This window comes from Panthera uncia (assembly GCF_023721935.1).
Source record: "Panthera uncia isolate 11264 chromosome A1 unlocalized genomic scaffold, Puncia_PCG_1.0 HiC_scaffold_17, whole genome shotgun sequence".
NCBI lineage: Eukaryota > Metazoa > Chordata > Mammalia > Carnivora > Felidae > Panthera > Panthera uncia.
This window is the reverse complement of record NW_026057577.1, coordinates 26,021,150-26,040,035: the sequence shown is the minus strand read 5'-3', so window position 1 is coordinate 26,040,035 and position 18,886 is coordinate 26,021,150. Positions and strand designations below refer to the sequence as shown.

The 18,886-nt window shown below is 34.0% G+C and overlaps 1 protein-coding gene across 4 annotated transcripts in view; it reads left to right on the top strand.

The window, feature by feature from the left end:
• The window catches only part of KIF3A (kinesin family member 3A), a 105,207-nt gene that overhangs the window by 29,612 nt on the left and 56,709 nt on the right, over nt 1–18,886 (top strand). For 2 of the 4 annotated variants that reach the window (XM_049649152.1, XM_049649154.1), the window contains exons 9-17: nt 2,227–2,325; nt 9,531–9,687; nt 10,083–10,263; nt 11,116–11,226; nt 12,063–12,188; nt 13,329–13,382; nt 13,740–13,808; nt 14,384–14,508; nt 16,444–17,707. In XM_049649152.1, coding sequence (XP_049505109.1) covers nt 2,227–2,325; nt 9,531–9,687; nt 10,083–10,263; nt 11,116–11,226; nt 12,063–12,188; nt 13,329–13,382; nt 13,740–13,808; nt 14,384–14,508; nt 16,444–16,492 — 971 coding nt within the window. In that variant the 3' untranslated portion in view covers nt 16,493–17,707. Of the gene's footprint in view, nt 1–2,226; nt 2,326–4,052; nt 4,125–6,226; nt 6,236–9,530; nt 9,688–10,082; nt 10,264–11,115; nt 11,227–12,062; nt 12,189–13,328; nt 13,383–13,739; nt 13,809–14,383; nt 14,509–16,443; nt 17,708–18,886 lie in introns of those variants that run through there. The other 2 variants (XM_049649155.1, XM_049649153.1) reach the window with 2 other exon arrangements.

Here is an 18,886-nt window from a genome sequence, read left to right as displayed (position 1 = left end):
CATTTCATTTCATTTCATTTCATTTCATTTCATTTCATTTCATTTCATTGATGCTTATGACATTTGTTTTTATAATCCAGTTAAGAGTGTTATGGTTAATACAGTTGGTCACATAAACAATAAAAAGGTAAGGGAAAACATTAAAAGAATGATTTTTTAAACACTTTTTATAGACTTACCGAAAATTTGGAAGTATAGTGAGTTTCTGTATAGCTATTATACAGCTTCCCTTAATGTTAACATCTTTTATGTTTGTTGGAACCAGGAAACTTACAATGATACAGACTTATTAACTAATCTGTAGATCTTATTCAGATGTTGATTTTTTTTTCAAAAAATGCCCTTTATCTTCACTTTAAAATGTAGTCTAGGCTCACACATTGCAGTTAGTTGTCAGGACCTTTTAGTCTCCTCCTGTCTCCAGTTCCTCATCTTCCTTTGTCTTCATGGTCTTCACACTGTAAAGGTCATATATTTGTAGAATGTTCTTCAGTTTGGGTTGTCTGTAGTTCTCTCATAATTATTCTGCAAGGATTCTTCACTATAAATTCCATCATTTAATTTTTTTCTTTGGTCTTAAGGTATGTCTCGTGAGAAGATACTCTGAAAAATTATGAAAAGATCCTGTATCTCATCATTCTTTTCTGCCCTAATTTTAGCACCCAACAGGCGTTCTTGCCTGTAGCAATAAATCTGTGGCATTTGCTCAGTGGTGACTTTCTCTTCTCACCATTCCTTCTAATATTTAATGTCTGGCATTCTCTTGTGAGGGGGAATAGTCCCTTATCCCCCACTGGTTTATTTATTCAATTATTTATTTATGTCATTGCACTATGTTGTGCAGTGTAATGCAACAATATCGTTATTTGTTTTATTGCTCAAATTACTTGGACTTTAGCCATAGGCACCCCTTCAGGGTAGTTGGTTGCTACATCCTTTGAGCATGCTCCCATCACTTTTTTGGCTTGTGGTTTTGAGCACTTACTTATTTCTGGCACCACATGTGTTTTAGGCTCATTTTATATTTTCCCTGCTCTGGTCTTAAAACCATCTGTTTCTCCCTGGTCCCTCTCAATGGAGAATGGTATTTAGAAATTGAGATTTGGACATTATGTGCACTCACTGCTACAAGGGTGTCATTGTCACTAGGCCTAAAGAAAATGTTTTTAATGAATTTTTTCTCCCAATATGCTGATCTCTTCCCATCCATTATTTACTATTGTTCAGATATTATCATTTGTGATTAGTGTATATTTTTCCCCCCAAGTTACCTTTGTTTTTTTTAGACTTTTCTTACATTGACGGTATTATTTTTAAATAACTATTTTGGAGGTAATATAGTACTGCTTTGAATTAATATTAGTTTAATTATTCCCTTTTATTTTATTTTTTGTTTTTCATTGTAAGTCATACTTGGGGTGCCTGGCTGGCTCATTTGGAAGAGTGACTCTCGATCTCAGGGTTGTGAGTTAAGAGGCCCATGTTGGGTGTACAGATTACTTAAAAAATCCAGTCTTGGGGCACCTGAGTGGCTCAGTCAGTTAAGTGTCTGACTTCGGCTCAGGTCATGATCTCACAGTTAGTGATTTCGAGCCCCAAATCAGGCTCCATGCTCACAGCCTGGAGCCTGCTTCAGATTCTGTGTTTCCCTCTCTCTACTCCTCCCCTGCTTGCACTCTGTCTCTGTCTCTCTCTCTCAAAAATAAATAAACATTAAAAAAAAATTTTTAAAAAATGCAGTCTTAAGGAAAAGTTATTATACTCTTTGTACAAATAACCCCTTCTTTTGAAACATTTCTTATGATACAGTTCTAAAAGTGGAATCACTATGTTAGATGACAATTTTATGGTTCTTAAAAAAATATGCTGGTTGAATGAATTATTTAACATCTTAAACAGAAAACCCATGAGAAAATGGTCTCCCAAAGTGATCTCTTTTTCAAAAAACCGAAATAACAACTTTAACATGAAATTTTTATGTGTATTTAGAACTGTTTGTAAACTAATCATTTGAAATTTTAAGTAGATCAGTTTAACTTCTCTTTAGGAACTTTAAATCCTCTACGTACATCTTATCTATTCCTGAGGTTAGCATATCTGATATACTGTTTAGGAATATTAAAATATGGTTTGTTTCAGGCAAAAAAAAACTTAATGAAGAAAATTAATAGAGGTCATGACCTACCTGGTATAGAATATAAATTGTTTTGTAACACTTCTGTTCAGGGGAAGAAATATCAGGCTCTGATATCAGTGGGTCAGAGGAAGAGGATGATGAAGAGGGTGAGGTTGGAGAAGATGGAGAGAAGAGGAAAAAAAGAAGGGGTAAGTTCTTTTTAATGTTCTAGAAATTAACTGGGATTGCTACCTACATATGATTTCACATTCCTAATGCAGTTGAGTGCATGCCTTTTCTTTTGCCATTTTTAGTTATGGTAGCAGTTCAAACAAGAAATATGCCATATACATGGTTAACTTTGCCTTATTTTTTTCTCTAGTGCTGATCTTCTATTTACAGCTGAATCAGAATACCTTATCTTCTGTCTTTTTACAATTTAGAAATGTAAAAATCTGTGATAGTGGTTATACCATGTTAAGATTTCATTCAGGGTTTTAATTTTATGTGGGAACTTTGATCTTTGTTAGGAACCTAAATTTTTTGTTTTGTTTTGTTTTGTTTTGTTTTGTTTTAGGAAGTCAGGATAATGTGGAGTTTTTCTCAAGCATGGGTAGGCTTTAGAAGTCACTGAATTTTTTAAATAACTTTGTATGAGGATTTTATGTTTCAATACTTTGTAAAATGCATTTTCATTCTTACTCTTTTATGGGGCGTTTGTTGCCAAGGGTGAAGTAAGGTTGTGTTTATTGTGATAAAGATAAAAGTAACAGGTGAAAGAGAGAGACATTATAATGGCCCGCTTTTCAAGCCTTTGTGCTCTGAGTGTTTGTTTATTTCAGAACTCTCTTCCATTAATGTGGATCATTAATGTGTGGATCATTGTTTTCAAGCTGGTGCATATTTTGCTTGTCTTATTAAAATGATCTTGTTGAAGATAAAACCAGAAGTCCCCAATTTTAAAATGAAAGGTCCTATAACTTAAAAAGACAGGAAGAACATGATTTAGAGCAAGAGTTGGTCAATGATAAGTCTACTGGCCAAATCTGCCCTGCCACCCGTTTTTGTAAATAAAATTTTATTTAAACAGCCATGCTCATTTGTTTACATATGGTGTATGGCTGCTTTCACATGATTCTGGATAGCCCAGAATAAATGCCTGAGGCATTTATTATCTGTCCGTTAACAGAATATGTTTGCCCACCCCTGATTTACATAAATGGTTTTGTGTTCATACCTATTTTTTTCAGACTTGTCATAGCTAAAGCAGATAATAGATCTGTTAAAAATAAAATTTTAAGTAGAAAAAAATGCCATTGCTTAATATGTTAAAATATTTAATAGTAAGATAGTTTATTACCTTGTAAGATAGGCTTACAAATTTTAAATTTTTCAGTGAGCCTTTCACAGTTTTGTCATGAAACCTTAAACATACATAATTACATCCAATTGCTTGATGTTTTGGTGGAGAAGGAGTGAAATTGCAGACAAAGCAAGCTGTCTATAATGAAGGGTAATTTATCATTTCTATAGTTTTAATTGTGCATAACTTTAAATTTGGAGTTTTAAAACTCACTTCCTGTAACTTATCAACTAAATAGTTTAAAGAGACTTAAATGTCACCAACTGACTTACTTTTTTATTCATGTCATTCCAACCTCTGAATTGCTGCTGTTTTAAGTAGATATTGGGATTTGCCCATAGTACATGCTTAAAGGAATACAGTTTCTAATTGCCCTCTCTGACTTTGTAATTAGAGAATATTGGATAATATACCAGGACTGGTTTTAAGGGAAAATAAGTTTTGTTCTTTAATACAAAGTTTGATTGTTCTTTAAAATTCTGTTTCTGGAACTGAATTTTCCTCTGTGTATGTGTTCATTTTCTTGTTTCCTCTTTCTTTGGTTCCCGTTGGGTTCATTTCTTTGTCTTCCAGGCAGTAGCAGCAGCAGTAGTTCAGACTCCACATGTTCTGTCATAGAGAAACCTCTGGATAAGTCCTTGCCTAGTGAGTGGTAGCTCTTAAATTCCGTCACAGAGCTTTGGCTTTTCCATAACCCGTGGGCTTCATTTGAGAAATGCTGCACTGCTCCCTATCATTATTTAAAGAATACGTGTTGGACTTCTCAGTAGAACAAAGCATGTGATGATTTCTCCCCTTCTTCATTGCTTCCAATTATCCATAATTGTTAAAACATGTGCTTAAGCTTATGTTTGAGACAATGGAAGAGAGATTCATGCTTTTGCAATTGAGATAATGTAAAGAGAGCTAGTAAGCTGTATAAAAGAATAATTCTTAAGAGGTTCTTTTTTAGGTTTCATCATAAATTTCTAATCCTAGTCAGTATCAGGGACATGCAGTAACAAATCCTGAATTTCTGAAAGTACAAATTATATTTGGCAATGCACCAGTGCCCATTATAACATGTTTTATTTACGGTTATAAAGATCTTCTGCTTTGGTGTCCTATTCTTAGGGGTAGCTTAAGATGGAAAGCTCCCAAATAAACTGTAAAGTTTGAAGCAAGTAAAGATACATTGGGTAGTATTTCAAATGGCCACTTTTCTCTATTTCTAAACTACCTGATTGATTTTAAGAAATGTTCTAAGGTATGATTAGAGACTTCAGATCCACAAGAAATTGTTTCTGCAGGATCTGTCTAGACTTATTTCAGTCGTAAAGGCTTTTTCTTAAACCTTAATTTCATTAAGTTGAAAAGTATTGTTAATTTTATTTATATTTTTAGAAGAAAGGGGAATTGATGTTTTCTTGTACTAGATTGCAGCTTACTGCCTTTTAAAGCATTATCTGTGTACTCACCTTTCCAAAACTAATAACAAAAACCTTTGGTTGTTCTTACACATTTAGCTTTCTAGAGGAAGAATTCCAAGAATATTAAGAATTGTTTTCTCTCTTGACAACTCTTACATTTTAGCAAAACAATTAATTTCATAGGATAATTTATAAAATACGAGAAATTGCTTTAGAAACCATATAGAGGTATTATTTCTTATTATAAACTGTCAGGTCTGAGAAAATATCTGAGTGGAACATTATAATTTAATTTTCTTTTTTAAAATTTACCTTAATCTTTAAAGAGTAGTTATATGAAATGAGTTGTACTTTGTTCAGTTCATGCAGTTTTAGTTACTACTTGTGTACCTAGCATACAACGTTTTTTTGTTGTGATGTGGGTGTGTTGGTGCATTGGAAAAATGGTTTTCCCAGCATGTGGTTGCTGTGTGTAACTTGTATGTACCTTTCCTTTTAAGAATATGAATGGCCTTTTTTAAGGTGCTTTTTGCTTGAATCATCAATTGATCATTTACTTCTATGAAATCATAATTGCCTTTAACAATCTACTAATAGATTGAATGCAAGTTTGTTATTATACAGGTGTACTTCACTTTATGCAATTAATGTGTTTTGGTTTTTTTTTTTCTGAAAAATTTGCTTATAAACCAAATTGGAGAATCACATCCATTGGGAGAACTTGCTGTCCTTAACATTTCTTCGTTAAATCCTTTTGTTAATCAAGTTATCACTACAAATTACTATAATCCAATTCATCTCTTTAGTTGATTGAGGTTTTTGTGTTGGATTTTCTTAAAGGGAGGCACACCTGTATTGGATCTTTATATTAGAACATTGAATTGGGAAATTTTATAAACAGACAATGCAAATTTTGCTACTTTCAACTAATTTTTTAAATTTGGCATCGTTTTTTGTTTTGTCCTTACAGACTACTTCCTAGATCTTAGCAGGTTCCCAATTCCATGTGTATCGTTGGTGTGACCACATGGTGCTGAACTCTTATATTTTCAGGAGTGTGGGAGTCATTGTGTGAGCTCTTGAGATTGATTTGAAGTGTAATCTTAATCTTATTTGCTTAAATTACATCTCTGATTGTGTTGAATATCCTTTCTTTTTACGTAAAGCTCCTCTCTTTCAGTGTTGATGATTTGATTTATTTCTGTATTTATACTGTAAGTAAATGCTATTATACATTTTTCTTTGTTTTACAAAGGAAATAATGTTTTTCTTTTTTTCTTCTTCATCTCTGTGCATATGCTTCCTGTCTACGATTTGCTTACTACTTCTTACTGAAAGATCAAGCAGGTTGGTGTGATTGATTTGCACTCCACATGGTATAATTATTTAAACTATAAAGAATTTTGTTATTTAATTACATTACATTTTTAAAATTTAATACTATTTTTTTACAAGGTAAGTATCTGTCTTTTGTATTAAAAATCTTTTGACTTTAGTTTTCAACCTTTAGTTTTTTAAAAAAACCTCACTTTTTCCTAAATTAAAAAAAATGTTTCAATTTTTATTTTAAAAAATCAACTTTAGTTTTCAACTTTTAGTTTTTTTTTAAAAACTTACTTTTTCCTAAATTAAAAAAAAATTACCTCCATTTTTATTCAGGAAGATATTAGCAACAGTCTTGTTTCCAAATGATCTTTTTAGAGGAACAGTTGACAAGTGTTAGATCGACATTCACACACACTGGATTCTCTAGACCTCATCAACACAATAGACAAAAGTCTCAATATAACACCAAAACCAGATGACAGAATATTTTTTCCTAAATTTTTAAGGACCCGTTAGGCCAAATTTCAGTAATGCAAATATAAATGATTTTCATATTCAAGAATTTTTTTAAAGCAAGGAATCAAAAAAAAAAAAAAACTTAAAGTTTTTTTTTCTTAAATAAAAAAAGGAATCACACACCTGGGTACTTACGCCCAACAATGCTCATGTAATGAGAATGAAATTAATTCAGTTAACTCTTCCTGAAATTCTTCCCTTTAACTTCATCTTGGCAATTTTGGTTGGAATGCATGGCAAAGGGCAATTAAAAATACTATTATTCCTGTTTGGCTTAATTATATACTATATGACATGACCAACTTTTAAGATGTATTTACCTGAAATTTTGTGCTGAAATCTATCATGCAGTATTAGAAGAAGGGTTTTTGGTTGGTTTAGTTAAGATTTTTTTAAATTCTTAAAAAAAAAAATCAACAAAAGAGTGACTTTTAGTGATGTCACAATTTTAAGTGACTGGTTAGGAGAGTTGGAACATATTCACATTTAGCCTGAAATATTATTTGCAGAGAAATACAATGATTTATCTGAATAATACTGGCTAGAATATTATTTAACTTAAATATTAGACTTTTGAAACTGAACCGAACTCTGTATGCATGGCCATCTTTATGAGAATATTGTAAGAGCACAGTAAGATTTTTGTTGCTAAAGCATCAGTTTGAAAATCCTACCTGAATGGTTTTGAATAACTAATGCAATTCAGGCCTGCTAGTAATTCATCAACAGGTTGTGCTTTTGTATTTCTATATATAATGTCTTTTTTACTGCCTCATAATGGGGTTGAAAACTAGATATTTTTAAGTGTTAACCAAACAACTAGAACCCTGAAGCCTAAAAACTAATGTGCATATGTTTATCAGATTATTTCCACTATACTGTTAATATCCACATCTTTACAGAGAGGTTTTTTTGTTTTGTTTTTTGTCTTAACATACTGGCCATTTTTTCTTTAAATATTTGTAATGCTGAGGTGGAAAGTAAGTTACAATTTTTTAATGCATGCCCTTGTTTTATTTTTTTAAAGATTTTATTTTTAATCTCTACACCCGATGTGGGGCTTGAACTCATAACCCCGAGATCAAGAGTTGTATGTGTTACCCACTGAGCCAGGCACCCTCTGTATGCAATTCCTTTATACCTGAACTTCAGCTTTTCCCTCTCAAATTTCTAAGAAATAGTACTGCTGATTACTCCTGTCTAGGAGTTCACTGGGAGTAGGAATTAGATTGCTTTTTGAAATCATTTTTTTAACACCATAATTCAGAATATTCAATACAGGTGTCTGTGCCAAAGAAGCCAACATACTCAGGTCTACATCCTGACTTTTGGAATGCAATGAATCACACCACACCAAAGCATGAATTTGGATCAGTGCTTTTATTTACTCTTTTATTTAACTTACTTGTTTTGTGGCTTAAGTTTGCTTTGGACTTTTATTTCTATAGAAATGGAGGGTAATATATTTTAAACCCTTGGGTTTTTAATATAATTTTATCCTAAAGATTTAAAGTCTCTGAATGATTCTTCATCTCATGTTTCCTGAAAACGTATATTCAGATAAATATCTGCATCATCATTATCTTTCAGTTCTCTTTCCTTGTTAGCAGGAGGGGTTAGCTTTTGGGTGGAGACATTAACAATTTATAAACTCTTCTGGTTTACACTCTTCTGTGGTCCTTTGGGAAGGAAGTTAAGAATGACAGAAAGCTTTCAGGAGAGCCACACACCAGTTCTACGAAAAGTTTGATCATTTTTCTAAAGGAAAGTATGTTTCAAAGAAATTGTATTACCAGAAATGAATTTATTTGATTCAGTTTCATAACCAGTTTGATAACCTGGTTTTTTATTTGCTCTTTTTGATTTCTCATTTTAGTTTCATGATTTTGAAATTCATTCAATAAACTTACATTGGATACCTGTTATATATATGTGAAACATTCTAGTTGGCATTATAGTCAAAATAATCAACTGGAAACTGCATTTCCAGCTTTATTATTTGATAGTATTTCTATTTATATTTGATACTTGACATATTTAAAGTGGCTTATTGAGATTTAGGCTCCTGAGTTTGACATAATAATGAGCTATTTTAATTGCTCATTTAAGACACGATGATAGATCATGGTAGCTCAACAACTGTAAAATGCCTGGTTAATTGTAATGTAACCATTAAATAATTAGTATAGAATTTTTCGTTTAATAAAGGTATAATATGAAATGAAATACTTTCAAGTAATTTTATTAAACATAAATTTTACAAAAATTCTGAAGATACATGTTAGAAACTTCTTGCTATAAATTTTGCCTGATACTTTCATCTGTGCATTTTATGACTATATGTGCCTTTTATTTATTCATTTATTTTAATAAACTCTGGGGGGGTATTTTTGGAAGCCACTTTATTTTGTACCTCGTTATCAGAAAAAAGTAAATAATCATACTGCTTTTTTGAACATACTGCGTATTTGAGGACACATAGGTCTTTGGTTTTTTTATTTATTAGGCTTTCCTGTTAATCTTTCTCTTTTTTTTTTTTCCTACTTACCTCTTTTGCTTCTCTTTCACATACTTTTGTTTTTAGTTATCATTGCATAATTACACAGCAGTTTGTTTAGCAATTAGTTAAAAAGTTATTCTAGGAACATATTAAATAGAAATAAAATATATTATTTGATTTGCTCAAAATTGTATTTGATTTTGTATTATTGAGGAAGGTATCTTTTGTAATTGAAGAGAATTTATACAAGCCTGAAAAATTGGCCCTAAAGTGATTGTTGCAAATAAATGACTCATATAGGTAAAAAGAAAGTGTCCCCAGATAAGATGGTTGAAATGCAAGCAAAAATTGATGAGGAGAGAAAAGCACTTGAAACAAAGCTTGACATGGAAGAAGAAGAAAGAAACAAGGCTAGAGCTGAATTAGAGAAACGGGAAAAAGATCTACTTAAGGCTCAGTGAGTATTACTGAATTGAGATAGATTCGTGATTTAAAAATCTTGTCTTTTTCATAGCATGTATAAGCAAGAAAATTAAATATTAATTAAAAGCTTGATTTTTGTCTCCAGAATAGCTTTTTGGGATCGAAGGTTTTGTTGTATTTCCAGAAATTACATCTGTTTTTGTTATTTCATCTCTGTGTAGGAGGAACAATATTCAGTGAAGTTGGGTGTTACAGATTAAATCATAAGTTAACTAATACTACACTGTGATATAATTTGATAGAGGTGTTACATAATTATATCCCTATTTTTAAATTTTGCATCCAAATACCTGGGAAATTTTGGGAAATGATATTGATAGAATAGAAGATAATCGATGGATATTAACTATTCTCCTTTTTAATCAACAGACAAGAACATCAATCTTTGCTAGAGAAATTATCTGCTCTGGAGAAGAAGGTAATTGTTGGTGGTGTTGATTTGTTGGCAAAAGCTGAGGAACAAGAGAAACTTCTTGAAGAATCTAACATGGAGCTGGAAGAACGGAGGAAAAGAGCAGAGCAACTTCGCAGAGAACTTGAGGAAAAAGAGGTAATGTGACTTTTTGTTTCTGGTTGACACTTAGCCTTGGGTATTTATTTATTTTTATTTTTTATTTTTTTTAAATTTTTTTTTAACATTTATTTATTTTGAGACAGAGAGAGACAGAGCATGAAGGGGGGAGGGGCAGAGAGAGAAGGAGACACAGAACCGGTAGCAGGCTCCAGGCTCTGAGCCATCAGCCCAGAGCCTGACGCGGGGCTCGAACTCACGGACCGCGAGATCGTGACCTGGCTGAAGTCGGACGCTTAACCGACTGAGCCACCCAGGCGCCCCTAGCCTTGGGTATTTAACTCTTCTAGTGAAAAGCTCTATATCCATAATCTTTAATTAAGTATAGTAGACACACAATGTTATACTAGTTTCGGATGTACAACATAGTGATTCAGTTTTTCTATATGTTAATCTGTACTCCTGGCAAATGTTGCTGCCATTTGTTAACATATAATCCCTGTTACGGTACTCTGACTATATTCCCTGTGCAGCACCTTTCATCTCTGTGACTTATTCCATAACTGAAGGCCTGTACCTCCCACTCCCTGCTTCATCCATTTTGCCTCTCTCCCCCTGAAACCCAACCAGCAGTTGTTCTCTGTAGTGATAGGTCTGTTTCTGCTTTTTGTTTATCTCTTTGTTCATTTGTTTTGTTTTTTAGATTACACATATAAGTGAAATCATGTGGTATTTGTCTTATATCTATAATCTTAATAAAATTTTAAAGCAGATCTGTGAATTGCTTTGAAAGATAATAGTTGCTAAACATTTTTATCATTTGTTAAATAATGAAATTTGTGACTTAACGAATAAATGATTCTGGCTGAAGTTTATCAATTTTTGTCATAGCAAGAACGCTTGGATATTGAAGAAAAATACACCAGCTTGCAAGAGGAAGCACAGGGAAAAACCAAGAAATTAAAGAAAGTGTGGACTATGCTGATGGCTGCCAAATCAGAGGTTGGTTTCCTAGAGATTACCTACAAATGTAGCTCTGAATTAAAAAAAAAGTTGTTTGAGTATGATTAAAAATCCTAAAGAGGTATAGTGTATGCTTACAGTTTTAAAGAAATAACATTTTCTCCTTTGTGTGCAATTTCACATTTTAGCTGTTAAGCTATATTGTGTATTTCCAACCTTAATAATGTGAAAATAGGGACACCTGGGTGACTCATTTGGTTAATAAGTATCGGACTTTGGCTCAGGTCATGATCTCGCTGTTAACCTAGCTTGAGCCCTGCGTCGGGCTCTGTGCTGACAGCTCAGAGCCTGGAGCCTGCTTCAGATTCTGTGTCTCCTTCGCTCTCTCTGCCCCTCCTGCACTCACACTCTGTCTTTCTTTCTCTCTCTCTTAAAAATAAACAAACATTGGGGCGCCTGGGTGGCGCAGTCGGTTGAGCGTCTGACTTCAGCCAGGTCATGATCTCGCGGTCCGTGAGTTCGAGCCCCGCATCAGGCTCTGGGCTGATGGCTCGGAGCCTGGAGCCTGTTTCCGATTCTTTGTCTCCCTCTCTCTCTGCCCCTCCCCTGTTCATGCTCTGTCTCTCTCTGTCCCAAAAATAAATAAAAAACGTTGAAAAAAAAAAATTAAAAAAAAAAAAAAAATAAACAAACATTAAAAAAGAAAAAAAATGTGGAAATAGACAGTGAAGGGGTAGTATCATTTTGTGCATTGTTTTTGTGAAAAAACTGAGTAAGTTTTACAAGGTTTCTTAAGCCAGTGCTTAAATCAGATAAAACTGTTCTGTATTTAAAATCTTGTTTGCCCTTCATATTTTTATTGATTCTTCTGGTAGATGGCTGATCTCCAACAGGAACATCAGAGGGAAATTGAAGGCCTCCTGGAGAATATTCGACAACTTAGCCGGGAGCTTCGACTTCAGATGCTTATTATTGATAACTTTATACCTCAAGATTATCAGGTAAGAGGGAAGTTCTCTGACCTAGATGTTACATCACTTGGCTGGGGTGAAGAAATGGGAATATAATTTTTAATTTAATTGATGGTACGTATTTACATTTCAGTTGTTGACAGTAAAATTTACTTGAACTAATGCCATCACATTTCACTTCAACTGTTATCTTTTCTCAATACATAATTCTCTGAGTATGTAAGTATCTAACTAAGAATTTCTCAGCCCTTTGGAGGAACCCAGATTTAGGTAATTGCATTCCTGTTTATTCATTCAATATACTTGATCCTATAAATAGAATAAATGAAACTCCTTTGCTAATTTTTCTCCCTGCTTATGGATACTAATTGTGTGTATGTGCGTGTGTGTGTGTGTGTGCATGTGTGTGTATCATAGTAAAATACACATAACATGAAATTTACCTTTTTAGACTATTTTTAGGAATATAGTTTGGTGACATTAAGTACGTTTATGGTGTTTTGCACTCATCACTGCCATCCATCTCCAGGTGGATGTTGAGTTTTAATTCTAGTATAATTTTAAAATGTCAGCCTCTCTGTACCCCAAATTGCCACTTTTCTGGTACATTTTAGTGTACCTTAACGTACTAATTTTTCAAAAATTTATTTCGAGTCTCTGTATAGCTCAAAGAACTTTTTCTGAAAATAAGCCTTAATATTTTTTTCCTTTGGACCTCAGGTTGAGGTTTGTTTCATGGTACATTCTCCTTACTGGTCCTTGGGTGACCTGCTTTTATTTAGTTGGTTAGTTGTGTTTGTTTGGCCTTTTTTTGTTATTTATTTTGTAGTGACCTTATCATGCATAACAAAAGCTGCTATCAGGACTAACCTATTTCTAACCAAACGGTTTCCCTCTCCCCTCTGCCATCCCGTTGCCTCTTCCAACTCATGGTCGCCATCATCCTGAATCCCATGTTCTTCATTTTATTGCTTTTTATTTTTATATGGTTTAATTGCATTTATGTATATTCCTTCAAAGTATGTATTTTTAAATTTATCAGAAAGTTATAATGCAGTATATGTTTTGAGGCAACTTTTTTTAATATGTTAAAATTTTAGTTTTGAGAGCATTTTCAGTATTTCAAATGTTATTAAATATTAAAAGTAGACCATCTTTGACTCTTAAAAGGAAATGATTGAAAACTACGTCCACTGGAATGAAGACATAGGAGAATGGCAGCTGGTGAGTATTACCTTCATCCTCTCATGAAGTACTTAACGGAGTGCATCTTGTGGCCTGGGGACTGTGCGGGCTCTGAGGAGACTAAGATGGTCCAGGGAATGAATCAGATGAGAGTCCACTAGAGTGGATAAGATATTTTTCTCATTAACCGTGTTATAACACACAGACTATTCAGGGGAAGTGGTGTCGTTTGGGGCTGCACAGGACTGTCGGAGTTCTAGATTCCTTTCTTTTCCAGTATTCAAATTACGTTTTACGATTGTAACATCAGTATACCTCATAGTAATTTGCTTTATTCTCAGTATTAATTGCTAATTAAGATAATTTTCCTCCCTCCCCTTTTTTTCCTTTTTTGAGAAATGTGTTGCCTATACAGGAAATAACATGAGGAAGCAGACTCCAGCTCCTGATAAAAAAGAGAAAGATGTAAGAGTGCTTTTTTGTTGTTGTAACTGCAGTTTCTTTATAGGATGTGGGTCACTCATCTGTGTTATCAATATGATTTAAATTAATCAGCTCAGCTGAAAAATAGGCCTATCTTTTGGGAAGAGAAGCCCTGGGAGGGGGGTAGAGGACGTTTCTGCTCCCCTCAGTCATGAAGGTAGGCTTTCCCTTTGCACCACACAGGTGGCATGGTGGCTTCTTCAGAGCCTCTTCACCTCTCCAGGCCATGGCGGGGGGATAGTTAGAGACCAGAGTGGGTCTGTCTCCTTCTCAGAGCTGGTCCTGGACCTCGGTCAGCAAGAGGAAGTAGGAGCTATAGGGAAAACAATAATGGTTTTCCTTTCCTCTGAAGATATTGGTAGGGTGTCAGGGCTCCTTACTTACCGCCCGTGGTGAGTACGTTTGACATGAGTGGCATTAGAAAAAGATACCCTTAGACATTTATTTGGTCTTCTGCAGTTTTTCTCTAGGAGTATATTCAGTATTTTTAATCTTCTCCCCACATCTGGTTTAAATCCTTCCTATAAGAGTGTCTTGTGTTTGCTCCCTTTACTTAGCCCTTTGAAGTGGACCTTTCCCACGTGTATCTTGCCTATACTGAGGAGAGCCTCCGGCAGTCCCTGATGAAGTTAGAGAGGCCACGGACGTCAAAGGGGAAAGCAAGGCCAAAGACGGGGCGAAGGTAAAGACTTCTCTTTCAGTCCTGTGAGATAAAGGCACTGAGATATCCTATGTAGGTACATTTAGAGGAAATTTAGTTAACATAATAAATATTTTAGCTGTATTAAAAAGCTGCATTTTAGTTGTATTTAAATAAATATCAGAGTCCTTAGGTAGTAATGATTTGAGTAAGTAAAAACTAAAGAATTAAATTAAGGCTTCCAACTTCTTTAGCCTTCCTGAGTACTGGAGTTTATTTTTAATATACTTTGTTCTATCCAAATGTATTAGAAGTCATCTCTTATCTATCTTAATCCTTTAATTTCTTACAGTAATTCTTCTAGTGAGATGCTAATGAATTTGCCTGGTTCAACTCCAAGCTCTTATATTTGCTGGCTTGCTTTTCTGTTATAAACATTGCTCCAAGAACCTTTAACCTTTAACCTTGCTAGTTAAAGAAAGCTTTTCTGACCATTTTTCCCTTTCCTTTGAGTGCTGGTTTTGACTGTTGAGTAGTCTATATGTATCATAACATGAGATCAGGGCTGGGGCGTGTTTCTTCTCTCCCTTCCCTACGTAAGTACTGTTCAGCTTATTTAAACTGATTTTAACACTTGGAGCTCCTGAAATGATAGGAAATATTAAGCTTATTTTCCCCCCTACTTTGAGTATGTAGACTTTTGAGCTATAAGTCAGATGAAGTTGTAAGGTTTTAATATTTTATGTTACGTAACATCATAGACATAACCTAACATCTATAAATTTGGTATATGTGACTGAAGGTCAGTAGCATTGTAAAGATGTACAAATTTTTACATTTCTTGGCATTCAAGTGCCACTTGTTAAAAACTTCACATGTCAACAGAAGCCATGTATGTAATATTAGTGAATGAAGAAGTCAAACACAAATCCTGCTGGATCTTTCGTTTTTCCATTTTTAATAGAGATATTTTTCTCTTACCTCTGCAGTCAATAAGAAAAATTACAACACAAGAGTGATGATAAATGGTTTAACGTAAAAAAAATTCATTTGAGCCAACATTGGATGAGCCAAACCTATCATTCTCTGTGTACCAGAATTAGCCTTCTGTATTATAAAAACAGTAGATGCCCCTGAACGTAAACATACACAATAAATGGTTTGTTGATAATGTATCACATTACCTGATAAGGTCCAATGTGATGTTCCTGTAAATTAGAAATGCATAGTTGAGTGCGCTAAGCAAAATTCCATTGAACACCGTACATTAATGTAGTATTTCCATCGGTCCCTGCACATGCTTCTGCAGGTGTTGCTTCAGAGGATTTGTGTCTCTTTTTTTCACTGAATGAACCTGTACCTTCAGCATGCCCCAGAACAGATAATCCAGGGGCTCAGGCCTGGCAAACATACAGCCCACTTGGCCCTGGCCTGTCTAGTCCTATTTTAGAAGTTTTCATTGGGGCGCCTGGGTGGCTCAGTCGGTTAAGCATCCGACTTCGGCTCAGGTCACGATCTCGCGGTCCGTGAGTTCGAGCCCCGCGTCGGGCTCTGGGCTGATGGCTCGGAGCCTGCTTCCGATTCTGTGTCTCCCTCTCTCTCTGCCCCTCCCCCGTTCATCCTCTGTCTCTCTCTGTCTCAAAAATAAATAAACGTTAAAAAAAAAAATTAAAAAAAAAATAAATAAAATGCAGCCAAATTAAAAAAAAAAAAAAAAAAAAAAGAAGTTTTCATTGACTCAATCCCTTACATTCTGGTTGGTAGGGTAAAGTGTCAGGCTCTTGCACCTACTTCAGGTGACCTTCCTCTGGCCTAAAAAGGTGGGCATTGATCTCTTAACATGTCAAACGTGGCAAACCTTGGCTTGTTTCTAGACCTTATGGCCACCCTGTGGCCATACCTGCTACATAATGTAAAGTGTTCGCATTCAGTCTTTTAGGAAAGCATTCATATTTTCTTTTTCTCTTCTCCAAACAGAAAGCGTTCTGCAAAGCCTGAAACTGTGATTGACTCTTTACTTCAGTAAACATTACAGACTTAAAGTCACAATAAAAATTAATGATATTCTCATGCCTAGACAAAATCTTTAATTAAAACACTGAAGACTGTTGTGTAATTTCAGATTATGGAAGCTGTAAATCATGGAGTAAGACTGGAACTAATATTTTGCCTAATAAGTCTTAGTATATATATTAATGTCATATTAAAATTGTACAACTGGTAATTGTTCAGATTGTCATATTACACTCTAGTTTATACGGTGCAGGGAACTTGGGGGAGCAGCTTACTATACTGAGAGAGTTGCAGTTTAATGTATACATAAATCTGCTAGTGATTTATTCAACTACTGTATAATTAGGTAACTGGATAGGCAAAATAGAAAAAAATATATATGTCCTGTTTTGCACACAGAAAGTAGCAGATCTCATCATTCTATGTTGTGCTGTCATATGTGAATGTATGGGCTGCATATCTAAGAAATTATTTGATCTTAACACCCACCTGGCCTATTTAAAAATGTTCTAATTTTTATACTAACATTCATTGCATTTTAAGTATGAGACAACTTATGTTATTGATCTTTGGAAAATTTTATAATTCAGCAGCCAAACTTTAGAAGTATACATGTTTAAAATGCAAAAGTTGGAAACACGTTTCTTTAGGACCTCTCTTGACCTTTTTCTGCCACTTGGACTTCAAGTGAAATACACTTTTTTGGTTCTGGTTTCATGTTCTCTCGAAGCATTGAGTTTGTACATAGATATAAAAGTCACAGTTGCAGAAAATTAAGAAGCTAAATACTGGTCACTAATCTTTGCCCATATATGTATATTTTCTAAAATTCACTTTGAAGTGTGACTAATGGATGCTTTTCTGCATCTCAGTTCTAAATTGTGATAGGAATTGCTCTGTATCTCCCAATTGAGAAAGGTCTCCATTTTCCACAAAATGCAACCAAAGCAAGAAATATGTGTATCTTTTAATTCTTAGACTTTAAAACATTTGTTTTGCTTTTATTTATATTTTATAAAAAGAAAACATTCTTCTCTGAATTTCTTTTATTGACAAATCCCAGTTATACCATATTCCTTTAAAAATTAAAAAAAATCATTTTTATAGTAAAATAAGTTATAATAGTTAGAATTGTTCTCATGGTGATTGCTTACAAAATTTTAATTTTTTCATAAGTTATGCTACTCCTAAGCCACTTAATGTATCTTTTATAAATTTTAAAATTATATGATCAGCCCTAAAGTCCATTGGTTGCAAGTTTGAGACTTCATAAATTAGTATTTATTAAGTGAACAGTATTTTAGTAAGTTTGGTTAAATATTGGTTTGTAGTTACCAAGCTGCCTATAGACTGGGGGTGAGTGTAGGTGGCATGATTGTGAGGTGGTGGTAAAAATGTGTCTCTAAGTTTAAAGTTCATTCCAAAGGTGGTGTACCAGATGTCCTGTGTATGGTGAATATTTTCTAGGTAATAAGAATTGCATTTACCTGGCAGCATTTTCCTTGTAATGTGTAAGATAGTTAGAAGTTTTGACTTTACACTCTGTGGGGCATTGTTCAGGTACTGTGAAGACTAGAGGTGAATTTGTGTCTTGTAAAAGCTTTGTCTGTGCAGAATGTCTTGGCAGTTGTAGATGCACATTTAATGGTTAGCAAATGCTCCAGAGAAATCTTAATTTTGCCAGTAGAATAAAAAAGATGCATACTTCTTTCTAAAAATCCACACTTCTAGCCTTTAACCATCCAGTGAATAGGAAAGGAATAACTTTATTTTTTATTGTTTTTGAGTAGAGTTGACACACAGTGTTACATTAGTTTCAGGTGTGCAAAATAGTGATTCCGCTGCTGAGTTACACTGTGCTCATGGCAAGTGTAGCTCCCATCTTTCACCATAAGATGCTATTACAGGCTATTACAGTATCATTCACTATATTCCCTTTGCTGTGGGGAAGGAACAACTTGTGCATTAAGCTTTAAAACAGAAAATTTAAGCCAGTGTGTTAGATTTATTTTTCTATTCCACTTCTGCTACAATAGCAAAAATCTGTAAAAAGTCAAAACATTGAGCAATTTACAAAACAGGCCATGTGAGCAGTTTTTTTTTTTTTTTAACATTTACATCAGAAATTGATTATACCAGATGTACCTTAGATAATTCATTTTATGAAATACCAAAATAAGATATTCGAGCCAGGCTTGAATATCCATATGAAAACATGGGATACTGACTTTAGAGCTGTTCATTTAGCTCTGATCATAGCAATTCTGTGGTTTCTTCACATGTACTGTGTCTTTGTCCATAAAATGAAATATTTTTAACTTCAGTGTTAATTTCATGAAAGGATATGGATGAAGATACTTGCTCATTATTTGAAATAGACAATTTTAAGATGAGTGTCTCATATAAA